General features: G+C 35.0%; 2 protein-coding genes across 4 annotated transcripts in view; one reads left to right on the top strand and one right to left on the bottom strand.

The window, feature by feature from the left end:
• LOC134840524 (serine/threonine-protein kinase mig-15-like) overlaps positions 1-20,479 on the bottom strand; it is a 40,721-nt gene that overhangs the window by 10,079 nt on the left and 10,163 nt on the right. The window lies entirely within an intron of this gene.
• On the top strand, positions 10,875-14,395 carry LOC134840696 (uncharacterized). Its single transcript, XM_063856718.1, has 5 exons — positions 10,875-11,822; positions 12,158-12,325; positions 12,684-12,923; positions 13,352-13,630; positions 14,183-14,395. Exons 1-5 carry the CDS (start codon positions 11,225-11,227, stop codon positions 14,317-14,319), a joined length of 1,422 nt encoding a protein of 473 aa, XP_063712788.1. The 5' UTR covers positions 10,875-11,224; the 3' UTR covers positions 14,320-14,395.

The raw sequence follows: 20,479 nt of genomic DNA, 5'->3' as shown, positions 1-20,479 counted from the left end.
TTTTTTTGGTCGACATTTTCCAAAAAAAAAACCTAAAAACGCCTTTTCGGCCTTTTTTCAAAAGTTTGCCTGCAGCGCAGAAAATTTGGTCAAATTATAGTCTCTAGAGTGGTTTGGGAGAGCTCAGAAATTCAATTTGGTCGACCTAAAAAAACGTTCGATTAAATTTGAAAAAAAATTTTGAAAATCCCCCCTCGAGTCACAAACGTATCACATAAGCATACTTAATTTAATTTTATTACCCGAAAAAGTAATATATCCGACAAATTTTATATTAAAATACAATACAAAATGTAGTCAAAATGCAGCTGGGTGAATATATATCTAATTATTTAACATGCAAAAAATATGATAGCTGCCGCTTTTGAATTAAATAACAGCATATTAAGCGACACATTTTTGATAGGAAAAAATCAGTATGCTAAGCGATTGATAGGCTTATTTATCTGCCTCATGAGCGCAGCAGATCTAAAAACATTAACACAAGCTAAAAACTAGATTGAGCTATAAATTAAAAACTTAACTGTTCAAGACAGTTTTATACCCGTATTTTGACGAGATACTAATCAGGAAGTTGAGGGACCCCCTGACGATTCCGAATTCGCTCCCCAAAAACACTCAAATGTCCAAAAAAGAGTCTAAATGCAATGCAAGAACAAGACAGAGACGAAGCTGCATTTTGCAAGCTCCAGCTGAAAAATTGGCAAACGAAAGCTTCAAAATTTAAGAAAAACACCAAAAAAACGAGAGTAGTTGCTGTGCATGTAACAAAAAAGTTTCAACCACGTTAAAATTTTTTTTTTCATATTTATGTCACTTTTTGCGTGGTGTCATGAAAGAAAAAATACGGAAGCTCACAAAATTAAACATTATCGACTAGCTGTTTCAGAAAGATGAACAAGACATAACAGACAAAAAGCTTGTTTCAAAATTGTTACTTGAACTTTTTTTTGCCAGAGAAGCGCCATGTAAATCTTCAAAAACTATTTTATTTGGAGATAAATTAAGTTTATCGCAACTTAAATTTAAAAAATTTTGAGCTAACCTGCTTGTACGAAAAAAGACAAAAAAAATAAAAAGCTAATAGGAACCCAGTTATCGAGTGCTTTCATGACCACAGAGGCAAAGCTGCGCTTCGCAAACACTAGCCAGAAAACGACAAAAAACTACTTTAAAAATTAAAACAAGAAAAAGTCGAAATAAGCCTCGAATCGGTAAAAATTTGGCTACGTATTGGATTGGATCTGCAACCCGCATATTAAGAGTCTCACACACTAACCACGGATGCTTAATTAATGAAAAATACTAGCCAAACAAAGCAGAGAACACATGCTATAGGATTTCCAATGCGTTAGAAAAATGATATAGATCGTGATTATAGAACAAGTACCACAAATTAACCAACACTGTGCGACCAAATAATGAACACTTTCATTTGCTAGGTAGGTTAGCAAAAAAGGAGGTTGGAACTCTTAATACTAACGCTCGCATGCTCGCGGGTGTAAATAAATTTCACACTACAAATTATAATTTACAAATTGCTGAAAGCTGTCACGTTTGTTCAAGTTAAATCAATGATGCTTAGTTGTAACGCAAGAAAAATAATTGATGAAAATTTGGAAAAAAACTTTTTAGGCTGAACTAATCATTTACTTATTTCCTGAACTTGTGTAAAAAGGAGCGTTAGATATGAGTTTGATTACGCAAACAAAAAAATTGAAATTGCTAATCAAAGGTTAGTGGTAACTATCCACAGTTTCACTTAAAACGACTGACAATATTCTCTTGGGTGAACAAATTATAAGATCTATTTTAGTATTGCCTGTTGTAGTTATGGGCGTCCTAAAATGATGATTATCAAAGGACAACATGAAAGTCACAAAAGAAATGTTTGAGAGAATAACAACACTGAAACCTTCAAAAAAAAAGCACAATTTGTTTTCTCTGTACTTAATCATTATTTCAGTCAAATCAGCTTTAAAAGCACTCAAATATGTAACTGAAGGACTTCGATGTAGGGAAATCAAATAACAATCCCGCACTGTGTGGTGTAATACAACGAAACTAACGTTATTTTAACTTCTGAACAATAGTTTCTGATATCTTGGGTATCGTACACAATAAACCCAGCATGTAGTCTAGAGTCAGTAATAGATGCATTATCAAATCTATGCAAACCTGGAATTTCAAAATTGTTGTTATCGTCAATTGGAATTGGCCATGTTTCACAAACAAAATTTCAGATGTCTTGACAAAGGATTGACGAGAAGCAAGGTGAAATTTTTTGGCAAGACTCTTAACATTCTGGAAGAGTATTTCCACTTTCGGAATTTTGGGTACAATTGCGAGAACAAGATAAAAAGCAGCTCTATCAAGTGAATTAAGAAAAAGTAAAAATAAGCCTCGAATTAGCAAAAACTCGATTCGAATCTACAACCTACCGCAAAAAAGCCACGAATATCTACTAAGCCACCAAAGCTTAACAAACAACAAACACTAGTCACGAATAAAGCAGCTACACATGCTAACAAATAGCCAATGCGATTCAGCAAAAGTGGAACCAAATACAAAACGACACAATTTTGCAAGAAATAATTTGGATTATAACAAACTGAAGGCATCCACACTGAGTCTGCATGTAACAAATTTGAAAGCATAAAGCCACATTATGGATAAATTACGAATTGTAAAAGATTGCGAGATGTACTGACTTAGAAAATTTCTGAAATCAAGTTTCAATTATTGTTATCTTGTTTGAAACAAACACTTTATTCGGTTCATTTGATTATTTAAAAATGCATCAACTGTGTTAACTTATCATTATTCGAATATCTAAGCACATGCTATGAAAAAGCTGTAAATATTTGCTATTTAGGTTGGAAAAAAAGAAGGTTCACACTAATACACTCGCTTCGCAAGTGTAAATAGTTTTTCCATCGGTTATATTTTGTATCTGACCCGGGAGTTTTCAAATTGAGACGTGAAATCATTCATTATCAAAAAAAGCTTCAGGATTTAATCTACACCAATTATCTACACAAATATTCGCGACTTAGGTTTGAAGAAAAAGAGTTCATACTTTAACACAAGCTTTGTGTAATTATTAGTGGTAATTATTTTGGCATGGAAAAAACAATAACATTAAGACAAACATGAAGACAAAGTTCCTCCCGACTTTCAGTGGTCGGAACAATAAATAAGTCTTGAAAGATACATAAATCCTCTAGATATCGAGTCAAATGACAAGACAACTGAGCTATCGGCTCTTGATATCTTCAAACACTGGTCCGAATTAAAATGGGAAAAACACTAAATTGATATCCCAATGCAACAAAAAATCCACCAAAAGTCAGCACTCACTTATTGCGAGTTGGGCTAGAAAGATTATAACAGCCTCAAGTCCACTTACATTTTTCGAAACAACTTTTTTTCAACTTCCAAGTTTTATGCAGCAAACTGCATTACAGTGAAGATTTTATAGTGTATAGAAAAATCTAGGATTGACTATGTGTTTGATGAAACTAGCCTTGTTTGTGAAAAATGAATCAAAACATAATTTTCAATTTCACTGGAAATCTTAAACTAAAATTCTTTTTTGAAACTACAATTAAAGCCATATTTTAAAATCAGGCTCATCCCCACTGTTAAACATAGCCAGCGAATGGTTGAAAAACAGTCTAAGTTAATATTCTCCGCCCTTACTAATTAGATCGAAATCAATTATTTAGCGCTGCATATGCATTAACTGTATCTGATTGTCTAAAAATTCCAAATAAAACCAAGTCAACATCTTTTAATTTGGAATACCTAAGAACGACATAGTTCTTTGGTATAAATTTAATGTCATAATTTTATGGTTCCTGCATACCCTCCAAAATGTTGAGGACCGATTTTCAGAGACGTGTAGTCTGGTGTACGGAAAGTGGATTTGTTGAAGGGGTCTTACTAACAAAGAAGTGCAGAGGTCCAAGGCCATAAATAGAATGACTCTTCCTTTACCTCTCCAGTAGGCCAAAATGCTTGAGACGAAATTCCGACCAGTTTTCTCGACACTGAGATTAGTTTTTAGTGTTGTCTTTTTTCAATCCGAGTCATTATGAAATCCGAGTCATAATAAGCATTAATAGCATATCAATTTCTTTTGCCAACAAAAATTCTTAAATGAAAATATGGTTCCTTCCTACTCCATTTGTGGCCCAATCAACAAGCCAGAGAAAAACTCAGTTACTTGCATGTGAAACCAAATTTGATACCAATTAAATCGATATAAAAACTCACTTGCATGTGAAACCAAATTTAATGCCAATTAAACAGAACTGTGGTCGGAACTGAGACAGCGAATTTTTTGGAACTAAAGAGTCTTTTGTAGACTTTAACTTCAAACTATTCAACTTTATAAATGACAGACGAACAGATAGCGAAGTAAAGTCTGACGTCGAAATTTTGCGTTGGCTGTCTTTTTTATTGATTTATGTTGGAAAAACTTAAGCCTCACAGTGTCTGACGGGGATTCCTTTCCTACCCACAGGCATCCCGGAGGGGTCACAGAGTAGGCACATAGGGTGAGTCAAAATCACCCAAACCAAATCAACCTCTGGTGAACCCGAGTACTGAACAGAAAACACTGATGACCCCAACCAAGAAGTGTCACCCAAACCACGGAAGGATACGGAGCAACCAAACAGAGCCGAAGGCTGTCGAACGCAGCAAATGAGCTCACAGTAATACCAATTTTTCAAAATAATTATCAAATACAGAGGCGAAGCTGAGCTTTGCATCACTTGCGATACAAAACAAAATGAGAAAAAAAATCAAAAAGGTCGAAAACCAACGAGATTTCAGACTTCTGAAAAGTTAATAAGTCCACCCCACCCTCAAAACACTCTAAAAAGAAACAGTATGGTAACAATGAGCCGATAAAATATAGGCCGAAACTTGTTAAGCCCAAAAAAGGAGAATAAAAAACCGGAAAAAACATTAAGACTAAGAAGATGTTAAGTCCCTCTCAACGTCAAAACAAAGACACGCACACATAAAACTTTTTTCGCTTGTCAAAAGACACAATATGAGGCCAATAAGCCGATATCAAAAAACGCCGAAACCAATCAAGGCAAAAAAAAGGAAAAAAAGTCAAAAAAGCCGGAAAAAAAATTGTTATCATGAAAAACTATTAAGAAACTTACCATTTTGCGCGATCCAGAGGTGAGCATTATAAAAAATATTTTCGTTGAAAGTACTCAAACTTAGGCCACTACGCCAATAAAAAAGGCCGAAATCATTTGGGCAGAAAAAAGTTTTCAACCAAAAAAAAATATACATTTTCCAAAAAAAATTACAAACAACAGAGGTTAATCAGAACGCTAAAAGCAACAATAATGTATTAAAACTTTTTAAAAAAATCTACGATATGGCAACTAAGCCGACAAAACATAAGCAGACATTAATTAGCCGACAATTTTTTTTGAAACGGACTATTTCCTGTTAGAAAAAAACAGGACCGGTGAGTTTCGAGCCCAGGCCCTTTGGGGTCGTGGGCGTATTGGTTACCTCCAGACTAACCGTGCTGGAGACGCTTCGAAATTTGAATTCATTATGAACCACGATACCAATTGATTCAAGTGATTCTGTTCAACAAGTTGTTAACCCGAAAAAAAGTCTATATTCCATTTTGATAACGGTGCTAATCGCAAGCGTAAAAAGTATATTAACAGTTTTTCCATATTAAAACAAAAAAATAGGACATACATTGCCCAGGAACATTATTGAGATCATTAATCCATTGTTTGCAACTTATAACTAGAAGCTAGATTTTCCGAATTTAAATTATCGAAATGAACATACATAATAATGACCTGAAAATTATTATGAACTTTTTTTGGTTCCAAAATGCATTAACACTTTTTTAACCGAGCTAACTTTGGCGTTTTTATTAAAATACGATTTTCATTTAAAAAACATCCAGCCCAAAACAAAAATGATCGCTCAATCAGTTCATGAAAAGTTGAAGCAATTTCGCATTTTACTTCATGATGACCAAATTTCACTACAATCACATTTTCCATATGAAACTTTTCTGCGCCATTCCCATTATACCATCAAACCCCAGCCTAGTAGCAAAAAATATATATACCCAGATTATCAACTTTTAGGTGTCTTGAAAACAATCGTTGTGATTTCATTCATAAGTGTATTCATACATAAGTGCTTCCATATTTTGTTACGACTGAAATAAGCGCTGCATAGAGTTACAAGTTATGACAAAAAAATTAACATTCACAGACTATTTCACTGTACATGCTCATTCGTTTATTCTGATAGTTTTTCTGTGCGAAAACAAATGGTTCTCTACCTTTATAGCCCCCTCCCCCGTTTGTCAATTTTTCATTGAGTTTGAAACCATTAAGGTGCTTTTATTCGTAAGTACATTCATACAAAATAACATCCATAATTTACACAATGGCGAAGCTCAGCTTGCGATACAACAAGTATTGAATTAAAACAACATGACGCACAAGAACAAGAGAAAAGGGCATCAAAAAAGCCGAACAAGTTTTCCGAACAGCATGAAATGACGTGCAAGAACAAGAGCAGAGGACTTCAAAAAAACTAAAAATACCTGAGCAGAAACCATTCAAGAAGGTTTGAAACTGATTTAAAAATTTTAAATCCCTTCCCCCTCCCTTTCCCATCGAATGGCGCGATATAAGACTATTAAGCCAAAAAAATAGGCCGAAAGCGCTGTTTAGTCGAAAATAAGGACCGAAAAGTTTCAAAACATGATAAACTTACAAATCGAGTAGGTAAAAAAACAACCACAATTAAAAGCAAAATTCAACGCAGAGGCGAAGCTTGGCTTCGCAGACACTAGCGATAACAGGACAAAAAGCAGCTCTATAAAAGGCAAAAAAAAAACAAGCAATAAGCCTCAAATTAGTAAAAATTCGGCTACGTCTGAGATTCTAAACTACGACCTAGAGATTAAGAGTCTCACACACTAGCCACCCAGCAACGGACGCTTATAGGTACCAAACAATAGCCGCAAATAATGCAGAGAACAGATATTATGCAATTACCAATGATGGATGCAGTGAAAATTCCAATTACTTGAACACTTTTGTTTGCGAGTTAGGCTAGAAAAAATAAGATTCGTAGTAATACACTACCCTGATCACTAGTTTAAATAGAATATAGTTTATAAATGCTAACAAGCTCAAAATATGCTTAATGGGTAGAGGCCCCTACCCTAATATTTACTAGGGGGCTATAATGGAAAAGGGCTCTCTTTTCTTTTGCCCCACCTCGCATGATCAACAATTTTATGGTGTAACTAGTGGTTTTACAAGGTTAGGTCTGAAGACCAAACATGTTTGCCATGGCTTAGTCAGTCCGCATGCCAGTTTTCATAACAATTGGATTACGCGAACAAAAATATTATTTGTAAAATTTTGCAGATGGGGAGACAAGGAAAAAGAGCCTGGACAAGATCTACTTTCACACTTTTTTACCTCCATCCCTCCTCCCCTCACATTTGCCTTTCAGTTTTGAAAAACTATTTTTATGTATGCATAATGCAACTTTGAATGGTGAACAAACTAACTATTGTGAACACAGTTGTTCTTCATACCGCACGCATTAAACCATAATAGCACACAAAACAACTAAGAAAATAGACAACTTGAAACTTAGGGGAAAGTGGAAAAGAGCCCTTCATTCAAAATTAAAGCAACGCAAATAATGTCAGAACCTCCTCCTTGCACTGAAAAACGACAAAACATGCATACATGTCTGACTGAACTAACAAGATTAAAAAGTAATTAATTTCACAGCTGCGTTCATTGACAGGGAAGAAGAAATTTGGGGCTCTTTTCCAGTTCCCCCCTTAAACTTTTTCTGAAATTCTATATATGAAAGTGTGTTATAAACTGAATCAAAACGCGTCAGCGTGAGCAAATTTTTACATCATTTTTACGAAAGGGGCGGGGGAGGGGTGGGGGGTTGCGACAAGCTGGAAAAGAGCCGAATTTGATTCTTTTTCTTCTATCTCCTCTCACGCCATACCCCCATCCTACCACCTGTGATATTTATTTCATTTCTTAAATTTTTTTCATGCATGCTGACTAATTAGGCTATTATTAAAACTTGATTGTCATACTTGCTCTTCTAAAACCACTCGTTACACCATTAAATTGATGCTTGTGTGAGGAAGAAAAAAAAATAAGTTTGATATTTATCAAATCCAGGTAATACGAGGGCTGAATTATTAACACGATTGCAGTCTCCCCTTTTGTTTTCAGGTTTTCAGTATTCTGCACGTGCTGTTATCCCAAATTGATCAAGAGAATGGATTTAAATTCATTTCCAGAGACAGAAGACAAGACGACAAAGAACAACATCATATATTCGTTCAAACTCAACATTGAGGTGACCCAACGAAAGGTAAAAACTTGCACGACTGGCTTTTTTCCAGTTTCCCCCGTATTTTTAATATCCCACTTTCATTCTTGTTTTAAATCAAATTATAGCTAAATGCGTGATTATGGGATGCAATGTTAAAATGGCGACAAGAATGTGTTCATAACAGTCAATTTGTTTTCTAAGCAAAGTTTTACTTCCTTATGACAGCCGAATAACAGTTTCAGAATTGGGTGAAATTTGTCTTGTAAAACGTTGGCTCACATAGTCCGATAAGTAAAAACTGGCGGGTCTGCTCATAATGGGGTTTAGGAACTTAGACGACAGGAAATGAGACGATCAGAAACTAACGGAATTTCGACAATAACTTGCGTGCAAATTGCGTGAATTTCGTTTACATGCTTCAATTAACTTTTGGTTGAGTAAAAACTGGTTGTCCGTAAATTCCGTTTCTTTACGGTCGTCTAATTTCTTTGTTGCCTAATTTCCTGGACCCCGCTCATAATAGTACCCGTCCGACCCATTAACTTGAAAATTATAGCACCCTAGCACCACTATCTTAAGTTGAGCACTTTCGGAACTCAATTACTATTTTGATCAAAATAACCTATTTTCTACGTATTCAGCACATTTAAAACAAGATTAAACCCCCTTTTTTGCTTATAATCATATATGACACAAAAAAACGAATCACTCTACCACAAGCAAATTATTAAACAATACACCATATTGCATGAGGTTTGTCAGGAGCAATTGACAGACACGGCTGCAAAAAACAAGAAATAAAACTCTGGAATGGTCACCGAAAATTTGCGAGATATCGCTCGCATAGTGTAATGTAGCAGCAATCCCGCAAAAGACTACCTGGTTTCCTCAGGAAAGGAGCACAACCATGAAGTTTCACCCGAAGTTCGGTAGGTGAGAAATGTAATACAATAAAAACACAAAATTAACCAGGATTCGAACGATCAATAAGTACCTGTAAACGGTCGCATCATAGCAATTTGTCAACAACCCGCCTCAAATAAAAACCTGTAAACCTGGTTCTTTGATGCCCGTCTGCACTTGAAAAGGCCATCAGCCGAAAAACAATTACTGAAATTGGTAGGCTTAAACTAACAAATTATCGATATGGTGCAGGTTGTGTTTTTCGCCACCCAATAAGCACCTCTAGGAAAACCCTGATGTGTCATATGTAAGATCGTATTGAAACCCTTTCAGTCGTAATTCAGATTTAATATCCAAAAAATCAGAGGCTTTAATATAATTTTATGGATCAAGCAAACATTCTACCCCTAAATTGACCAATCTACAATCCTCCCCATGAAACTATTTACGGGGAAGATGCTAATTTGGTCTTCTATTACTGGACTTAACGGCTGCATATTCGATCTCTTGGAAAAATAAAAAATTCAAAGTCGAAACAGATAAATTTTTTATTCGTAGATTTTTCAACTTTCAATTTTCGGATGAAAAAATATATCACGTCAACGTTCGCTGAAATTCAAGTAACTTTTATGACTGGCTTTTTTCACGAAATTAACTCTATGTGAGAAAACTTGATCAAATTTTTTTACTCTGCATGGAAAACTTTTAATTAAAATTCTTTTTCGAAGCTATAAATCATGCATTTTCTTCGTGCCATTTGTACTTTTATAATTGTAGAGTGTAGTTTGCAAATTTGAGCGTGAACAACTTCCTAGAACTTTTTCTTAAAAAATCACCATGACCTATATAAGTGCCTTCAATATGTTCACTTGTTCTTACTAAAATTGATATTGATCTAATTACTTGCGATAAAAATATGTTCAGAACATTCTGAGATAGCTACGAGCATAGTGACCGGCGGATAATAAAACTTGTCCGTACAATTAATATATATTAAACTCAAGCAAAGGTTCTAAAAAATCAACTTTATCTACCTCCTAAATCGATGGAAAGGGGTGCTCAGCCACGTTGGTGGGCTATTTGCTCACTCACGAGAAACAACATTGCTCACTTAACCAAATGGCAAAACTAAGCTTTGGTTGTTGTTGTTGTTGTTTTAGCCCACAGAAATTGTAGAATAAATGCCCTGCCTTATAATTTAAAAACAAAACTCCTGTGCCCGAAGTAAAAGTTCAAGTATGTGAAACACATTTTACAACCCCGCAACTCTTACCCAGTTAATGACTTGGTATAAGGGAATGACAGGGAATAATTGGCAACTACTGAGCTTAAATTGGCCTTCAGTTCAGTAAAAGTTTCCTAGACAAGGTGTGGGGTCCCCGCTCCTAATTAATGGACCGTGCCATTCCCATGTCGCCAGCCCCGTGATCAACACAACCGACAGAAGTGACATTTGCAAACTGCTTTTATTCCCCTCTCGTTTCGGAATTCAATCAGGCTAAAAGGGTAATATGAAGTGAAAAGATACAATTGCTACGGATTAAACTATACGAACTTATGAACAAGTTTTGCGATAAATTAAATTATACAGATTCACGATCAATTTGGTTTCAAGGCCAATAAATGAAACCCCTAAGCATGTCTAGAACACTGAACTCTTAAACAACCAATCATAAGTCGCTTTGAAGAATTTGAAACTTGAAACAAGGAAGCAAACAAGTATTAACCGTTGGGTTTTTGCCCAAACGTGTCAGTTAGTAAAGAAACAAACGTTCGCTGACTGGCAATAATTCAGCTCCCACAACAGCCAGAAATAATAACTCTCTCATTCGCATGAATCGGACAAACATTAAATTTCAGATTAAACTTCATTTCGCTTCTGGGAAGTTCAACAAATTCGCTAAATAATTTCAAAAATTTAAAAATGTCAACATCAACTACCCCTAAATTTTACCTGGGTCCCGATAACTATTCGTGCGCGGGTGTTCGGGACAAAATAACTATTTCAAAAATTGGCGCGATAAAATCCAAAATAGAGCGAACATCTGCAGTTAAAATGCGGACAGGTGAGCAAAATGTTTTAGCATCCGCCAGTCCACAGCAGAAGCCGAGGAAGCTTCAGTACTCGAAATCATTCACCAAGTTCGAGATGAGCACCACAAATAGTTCTCGTCACCGTGAACAGCTGATGGTCGAACAGTCGCCGAAAGGAGCTTCAGCCGAAAAGAACACAAAACCGACAGATTGTCTAAGTCAAGTGAGCTCATTATCTATCAGTGGCAATAAAACTAACAAAGCTGAAAAGAAAGTTCCAGAGGATGTCGTTAAATGTTCGAACGAGGCGGAAACAGTTGGCAGCATTATTGGAAACAATATTGACCACAAAACAGCAGTGGTACTTGCAAATTTGCTGTGGGAGAAACTTCGCTTCATGAAACTGGAGTTTGAGTCATTCGTCGAATTGGTCGAGACTAGTTGCTTCAAGTGTATTTACAAGCCCGGAGATGTCATCTACAATTCAGGTTATTTTTTATTTTTATTTTTTATTCTCCCTCAAGCATATTTTTGTTTTTACGGTAATTTTCCGGCTAAATATGTGATATAACGATACCAACAGTGAAAATAAATGAGACTGGTTTGCTGTGAAAATATTAAATCGGGATTTTCAAAAGGTACACAATCTATGCAAAAAAGAGAATTTTAGTATGGACTATTTTCGTAGATGCACGATTTGATTTGTCTTCACGAGCAAGCTTCCAGAAACAAACATTAAAACAAAAGGCAACCAATTCCTGAAGCGCATTATTATGTTTCAATTTTTTTGCAGAACTCAGTTTTAGCGTCTAGGCAATTTCAGGAGAGCAGGAGTTCCATTGCGTGCTGTTGGCCAGTGGTCAAGTTGTCGAGTACCCCAATGGAATCCCCATTCAAAGGACCCAGTCATTCGGAGGGGGCACCGGAGACTGTTTGGATTCCAAGGCCATAGACAGCAATGAAAATGTGGTTCATGCGCCAGCTGTGCTAGGTAAGCAGCATAACCGTCAAAAAAGGAGGGCAACGAAAACCAGTGTGTCTATCTGGATTCAAACTACTGGAAAAAGATCTGGGGTTGCGCTCGGAGTCATTATCAGACACTCTATCTCTTGACCTGAATGCTCCCACTTTAAAATGGGTCTATCAGAATGGTATATAAGATGGATAATATTATATTAAATGCGTTGCTATTTTCCATGCTGTTTTCCATGCCAGGCTTGAGCTGAGCAAACGTCATAAGAATTGCAGAAGACTATTCAGGAATTTTTTTTCATGCAATTCAGGTTCAAGTTCAATAGGAACATCATGTATTGCTTTCAAAAGTAAAATCACGTGATGCTTCACTTCAGGGGTGGGTGCATTGCTGCTGTGTGACATTCGAGAGCACACAGTTTGTGTCCAAAGGGCAAGACAACCTATCGATTCTGCCATAAATGGAAAGAAAGATGAAGAAGAGGAGGAGGAGGTGATGGCTGTGTGCTATCTGTTGCACCAGAAGACGTTTCAAAACTTCTTCCGGGACAGAACACAGAACCAGTACAATGGAACAGTCCATGCTCTCAACAGTATAACTCAGCTTACACACCTCAGTATGTTCTCATATCTGAAAATCTCGAAAAAAAAACTTTTTTCAACTCCAACATTTCAAATTTACCCCAAGATTTCAAAGTTGTTTTACGGTTAATAAGGTTGAATGCATATAAAGAACAAGCATGAAAAAAATCTGTTCATAATTCCAAAAATGAAATTCAAAAGTGGAAACCATCCAACTCGGATTCTTTATCAATTGGATATTTCTTCAATTGATTTGATTTCATCGAAAACTAAATTCGTAAAAATCATTTTTCGCCTTCTGAGGGTCCCAGACTTTTCTTCTAGATTATCTAGTTCTTCATCATTGATATTTTCAAAATTTTATCGGGAAGGAATGCAAAGATTTAAAAAAAAGATTGAGAACGTTTCAACCATCGAAAAACTTGGGTACGATTTGAGCAATTAATAGATGGATAAATTTCAGACGGAGACGAGAAAGACAAACTGCTATCTGCTTCCGAGGAGATCGACATAACTTCAAATGACAATGAGACTTTAGTTGAGGCGGGCAGCCCCTTCGAAAACTTGTACATAGCTCTCAATGGGTGCTACTTCTCAAAGCACACCCCAGAAAACGGCAAAAACGGGGTCAATGAAGTGCAAACGACACTGATTGGGTGGGAGGAACTTATTGAGGGTGAACCTACTTGGAGACACGAATGGATAATTAGATCACAAAAAGAAAATGGAGAGAAGAGAAAAGGTATAAAAAGAGTTCGTAGACAGTATGCCAAAAGAGCGATTCCATTTTTCCTGAAAACTTGTGATATTTCGAAAGCCTTTGAAACACTTCTATAATAATTAGAAACACTTATAAAAATTAGCAAAAAGTTCAAACAACAAAAAAATTTGAAAATAAAAACAGCATTGACACATCTCGCTGAAATTTTGCATGCAAAAACTACTTTTTTTCAGGCAGAATTCATCTCTCAATTTGTGAGAGACATCTGAATTGAAAAAGCAAAACTTGTTCAAAATGGAAAAATTGCTCTTTTTGGCTAAGTCTGTTTCTCTGAACTTGGTGTAACACTAAAAGTTTTCCATGCAAATATTTACCGTTATAAGTTAATTGCTCTTTTCGATTTCAATTGAAATAGTCAATTCGATTTTTTTGCAGTTTATGATACTCAAAAAAAATTCATTATAATCTAAGAAAACCAAAATCCCTTCTGTTCGTAAACGTTCAAGTACCAATTAGAAACAAATACCAATTTTCACTAAGACGTTTTGCGCTTACACTTTAAATCTATTACAGGAGGAACCAGAACTGTTCTGGAAATTGACACAGAAAAAGTAGACAGGATAATTGGTCTTTTTCGACTCACAAACTTTCAGAAGAAGAACCAAGAGATCACCACTGAACAAAAAATAGATTCAGAAAGCGACAGATGAAAAAAATTACACAACATTCCTTCAAAATAACGTTCGTTAGTTGATTTGCAAAAAATCTAGTTAAAAAATTTGAATAATTGGGCGCAATTAAATTTATAGAAAAACTTCTCTTAATACCAGGAAAAGCGGTTGCGTAATTCGATGAAAAAATTTTGCAAAAAAATATCATAAAAAAAAACAATCAAATTAAATTCTTATTAGCTTAACCATAAGGAAAGAGGGCATGGTTCCAGGTTCAATGAAAAGATAGTAGCCAACAGGAAGTTAGAAAAATGTTAATACAAGGAAAACAAAAACATATAAATGATTTTTTAATAAAAACAAAAAAATTTTCAACTTTCGAAATATTACAGCTCTGAATTTCCAAAAAAAAAAAATCTTTTACAATTGACACATTATCCTATTATTTGAAGATTGTTTCATTACCAATTAATTATTATTCACTTTCGAGGTGGAATCCCTCTTGCGCGAAGGTCCGAATGCGGGAAAATATAAATCAGCCAATCAAATTTCAGTAATCTAAATTTTGGAAAGAGTAAACATTTCCAGGGACTGCGAACAATTCCATATAGAGCGAACATAAAAATGGTTGAAATATGCAAAATTTTCAATTGTCATTAACCGCCGCAAAATTGGGACAAATTTTACGTTTCAAGGGTTTCGTAATGAAAAAAGCAAAATATGTCTTCATTTAATTCATTTTAATTGAATGGCAACTGCTTCTTTTTAAAAATTGATTTTCGGCTAATTTTGTCTTCGGTCCTTGGCCTACAAGTTTTTTCGCTCATTCGGTCCTTCGCGCATTAGAATAGCCCCCACTTTCGAAGCTAACATTCATTCATAATTTTTGGGCTTTCAGCTCTTTTGATAAGTTTAATTTGCTTTCCATTTGGCGAACGAACTTGAATTTAACTGAAAAAAAAAACTGCGAAAACTCAAAATTGAGTGTAACAGAATTTACAGATATCGCATAACTGTTTTTGTTTATTTTTCTGGCAGCAATCAAAAAACCTTGAACAATTATTTAATTGAAATTTTTACGTTGAAGCTTGGATCAAGCTACACGATAACAAATGATCACGATAACAAAATCCAATCAGACGTTTCATTATCGATTCTATTTTGAGTGAAAAAGTGTACGGTCCCTTTCCACCACCTTGGTTTCATAATCAGCCGTTAGTTCTCCAAATAAACCTGTTACTGCAAAAAAAACGTAGCCAACAGAAAATGGGAAAAAAGACAATGAACACAAGGAAACAAAACAATTTTTTTTACAAAAATATTTTAACTTTCAAAACTTGAAGAAAAAATACATCACTTCAAAGCTCTTCAAGCTTTGAAGATCTTTCATGATTGAAATTTTTTTAATATAAAAATTGACAATAGGAAAAATTTTGCTGTTGAATTTAAAAACTAAAATCCACTTCCGAAAATAATAATCAATCACCATTCACCAAATTTTTAGGCCATTAGCTCTTTCATAATTAGTAGTGTATTTTGCTTTCAGTTCAACAATTAAGATTGACAAATGAACAGCAAAGAATCAAATTTGAGCGTTACAGAAGTTATAGATATAAATTCTCTAGAAAATTTGAAATGTTTTCCATTTGACATAAGAGTTGAAGCTGAGCTTAGGAGCATTAGAGATACAAAAATGAAGAACCATAATTACACAGATGCGAAGTTGCACTTCGCATACACAAGCAAAAATATGAACGATAACACTACTAATAACTCAGTTTTCGAGTGCTTTCATGACCAAAGAGGCGAACCTGCACTTCGCAAACACTAGCGCGAAAACGACAAAAAGCAGCTTTATAAAGTGGAAAAAGAACAACTCATTTTTGGTAACTGGAACTCTCCGAAATAATGAAGTTGAAATTCAACAGATTAACCGAATATATGAGTAAAACTTTGATGCTGCATAAATTTGTAAAAGACGCACACCAATTATGACTCATTGGCGGTACCAGTCAATTTGATTTAAAAAAAAAGACAATTACCAACTAACTTTCGAATTTCCCAGAAATGCATGACTTTGAAGCTCTCTAAATTTCAAGAAAAGTTTATAACTAGAGGCCCAGGTAAAGCTGGAGGTACCTGTTTGATAGTTTTGATTTTTGTACTGATGCGGGATGAAATAGGTAATTTCAAAAATTTTAAAATTGGGCTTCACCCAAAACCTAGTTCTATTAAAACACGAAGGAAATTTTTGTGCTTTTGGAATTTTCAGAGACATGAAATTTTTTGAATGATTTTTAGAGCGTACCATCTTAGACACTGAGGTTTCCCACAAACTGCTACCTCGGATAAACCCTTGATATCAGATTGCGTTGTTTTCGAGATGAGTCAAAAAGATTCAAAAAACGGACAAGAAATCAAAACTTTCATTTTTCTGCAGGCCATAAGTTTTTGCTAATAAAACTTGAACATGAGCGCTTACACAAGGGAGCTTCACTCAACACTTTTTTTGATTGAAACGAAAATCAAAGATTTGGGATGGTATTTTTCGAGACAGGTCAAAAAATGGCAGAAAACGGCGAAGAAATCATTGGTTTTCCGAAAGTGCAATTTTTAGTAGTAATAAAATTGAGCGGAGCCGCTCAAGCAGAGAAACATCAACATACCGCTCTATCAATGGAACTCAAAATCTCAGATTTGGGAGGGTACTTGTCGCGAAAAGTCAAAAAGTTGAAAACACGGTCAAAATATCGAAAATTTGACTTTTCCGAGGGTCATACCTTTTTGTGTGACCAAAAAAGGGTCATCCGAGGGTCATACCAAAAAATTGGGTGTAGCCGCTTAAGCAGGTGGGCTTCTCACAACATGTTCTATCCATTGAACCAAAAATCTCAAATTTGAGAGGGCAGTTTTCGAAAAAAAAAAGTCAAATATGGGTCAAAACTCCCCGACACACTTTTTCGAAGGCTGTAGAAATGGCTGTAAGGTAAAAAGAGACTTGGGAATTATGCAACTACTCAGGGTAGTGGTCGGATTTTCCATTGATACCACTTTTTTGAAAATCGGTCTAGTACCCCAATACTCGTTTTTATCAAACCCAATTTTGTCCTAATACTCGTTTTTATCAAACACATAAAAACGTTCCTTATACCCGTTTTCCTAATACTCGTTTTTCTAATACCCGTTTTTATCAAACAGGAATTGACATATTTATCAAAAAGATAAACCGAACTTAAAAAAAACTGGATCAAAGGATAATTTTTTTTATTCCGCCGGAAAATCAAAAAGTTTAAATCCAATATCGAAACTAAAACTCGTTCACTTTTTGCACCAATTCAGCTTTTTAACTTAAGAGCGTAACTTTGCTTCTTTTTTCGCAAATGAATTTGAAAATTTTTTACACAGAGGTATAAATCAGCCAATCAAATTTCAGTAATCTAAATTTTGGAAAGAGTAAACATTTCCAGGGACTGCGAACAATTCCATATAGAGCGAACATAAAAATGGTTGAAATATGCAAAATTTTCAATTGTCATTAACCGCCGCAAAATTGGGACAAATTTTACGTTTCAAGGGTTTCGTAATGAAAAAAGCAAAATATGTCTTCATTTAATTCATTTTAATTGAATGGCAACTGCTTCTTTTTAAAAATTGATTTTCGGCTAATTTTGTCTTCGGTCCTTGGCCTACAAGTTTTTTCGCTCATTCGGTCCTTCGCGCATTAGAATAGCCCCCACTTTCGAAGCTAACATTCATTCATAATTTTTGGGCTTTCAGCTCTTTTGATAAGTTTAATTTGCTTTCCATTTGGCGAACGAACTTGAATTTAACTGAAAAAAAAAACTGCGAAAACTCAAAATTGAGTGTAACAGAATTTACAGATATCGCATAACTGTTTTTGTTTATTTTTCTGGCAGCAATCAAAAAACCTTGAACAATTATTTAATTGAAATTTTTACGTTGAAGCTTGGATCAAGCTACACGATAACAAATGATCACGATAACAAAATCCAATCAGACGTTTCATTATCGATTCTATTTTGAGTGAAAAAGTGTACGGTCCCTTTCCACCACCTTGGTTTCATAATCAGCCGTTAGTTCTCCAAATAAACCTGTTACTGCAAAAAAAACGTAGCCAACAGAAAATGGGAAAAAAGACAATGAACACAAGGAAACAAAACAATTTTTTTTACAAAAATATTTTAACTTTCAAAACTTGAAGAAAAAATAATCACTTCAAAGCTCTTCAAGCTTTGAAGATCTTTCATGATTGAAATTTTTTTAATATAAAAATTGACAATAGGAAAAATTTTGCTGTTGAATTTAAAAACTAAAATCCACTTCCGAAAATAATAATCAATCACCATTCACCAAATTTTTAGGCCATTAGCTCTTTCATAATTAGTAGTGTATTTTGCTTTCAGTTCAACAATTAAGATTGACAAATGAACAGCAAAGAATCAAATTTGAGCGTTACAGAAGTTATAGATATAAATTCTCTAGAAAATTTGAAATGTTTTCCATTTGACATAAGAGTTGAAGCTGAGCTTAGGAGCATTAGAGATACAAAAATGAAGAACCATAATTACACAGATGCGAAGTTGCACTTCGCATACACAAGCAAAAATATGAACGATAACACTACTAATAACTCAGTTTTCGAGTGCTTTCATGACCAAAGAGGCGAACCTGCACTTCGCAAACACTAGCGCGAAAACGACAAAAAGCAGCTTTATAAAGTGGAAAAAGAACAACTCATTTTTGGTAACTGGAACTCTCCGAAATAATGAAGTTGAAATTCAACAGATTAACCGAATATATGAGTAAAACTTTGATGCTGCATAAATTTGTAAAAGACGCACACCAATTATGACTCATTGGCGGTACCAGTCAATTTGATTTAAAAAAAAGACAATTACCAACTAACTTTCGAATTTCCCAGAAATGCATGACTTTGAAGCTCTCTAAATTTCAAGAAAAGTTTATAACTAGAGGCCCAGGTAAAGCTGGAGGTACCTGTTTGATAGTTTTGATTTTTGTACTGATGCGGGATGAAATAGGTAATTTCAAAAATTTTAAAATTGGGCTTCACCCAAAACCTAGTTCTATTAAAACACGAAGGAAATTTTTGTGCTTTTGGAATTTTCAGAGACATGAAATTTTTTGAATGATTTTTAGAGCGTACCATCTTAGACACTGAGGTTTCCCACAAACTGCTACCTCGGATAAACCCTTGATATCAGATTGCGTTGTTTTCGAGATGAGTCAAAAAGATTCAAAAAACGGACAAGAAATCAAAACTTTCATTTTTCTGCAGGCCATAAGTTTTTGCTAATAAAACTTGAACATGAGCGCTTACACAAGGGAGCTTCACTCAACACTTTTTTTGATTGAAACGAAAATCAAAGATTTGGGATGGTATTTTTCGAGACAGGTCAAAAAATGGCAGAAAACGGCGAAGAAATCATTGGTTTTCCGAAAGTGCAATTTTTAGTAGTAATAAAATTGAGCGGAGCCGCTCAAGCAGAGAAACATCAACATACCGCTCTATCAATGGAACTCAAAATCTCAGATTTGGGAGGGTACTTGTCGCGAAAAGTCAAAAAGTTGAAAACACGGTCAAAATATCGAAAATTTGACTTTTCCGAGGGTCATACCTTTTTGTGTGACCAAAAAAGGGTCATCCGAGGGTCATACCAAAAAATTGGGTGTAGCCGCTTAAGCAGGTGGGCTTCTCACAACCTGTTCTATCCATTGAACCAAAAATCTCAAATTTGAGAGGGTAGTTTTCGAAAAAAAAAAGTCAAATATGGGTCAAAACTCCCCGACACACTTTTTCGAAGGCTGTAGAAATGGCTGTAAGGTAAAAAGAGACTTGGGAATTATGCAACTACTCAGGGTAGTGGTCGGATTTTCCATTGATACCACTTTTTTGAAAATCGGTCTAGTACCCCAATACTCGTTTTTATCAAACCCAATTTTGTCCTAATACCCGTTTTTATCAAACACATAAAAACGTTCCTTATACCCGTTTTCCTAATACTCGTTTTTCTAATACCCGTTTTTATCAAACAGGAATTGACATATTTATCAAAAAGATAAACCGAACTTAAAAAAAACTGGATCAAAGGATAATTTTTTTTATTCCGCCGGAAAATCAAAAAGTTTAAATCCAATATCGAAACTAAAACTCGTTCAC

The sequence above is a fragment of the Symsagittifera roscoffensis genome, chromosome 1 (genome assembly GCF_963678635.1).
Source record: "Symsagittifera roscoffensis chromosome 1, txSymRosc1.1, whole genome shotgun sequence".
NCBI classification, from domain to species: Eukaryota; Metazoa; Xenacoelomorpha; order Acoela; family Convolutidae; genus Symsagittifera; species Symsagittifera roscoffensis.
This window is presented reverse-complemented; position numbering and strand designations above follow the sequence as displayed.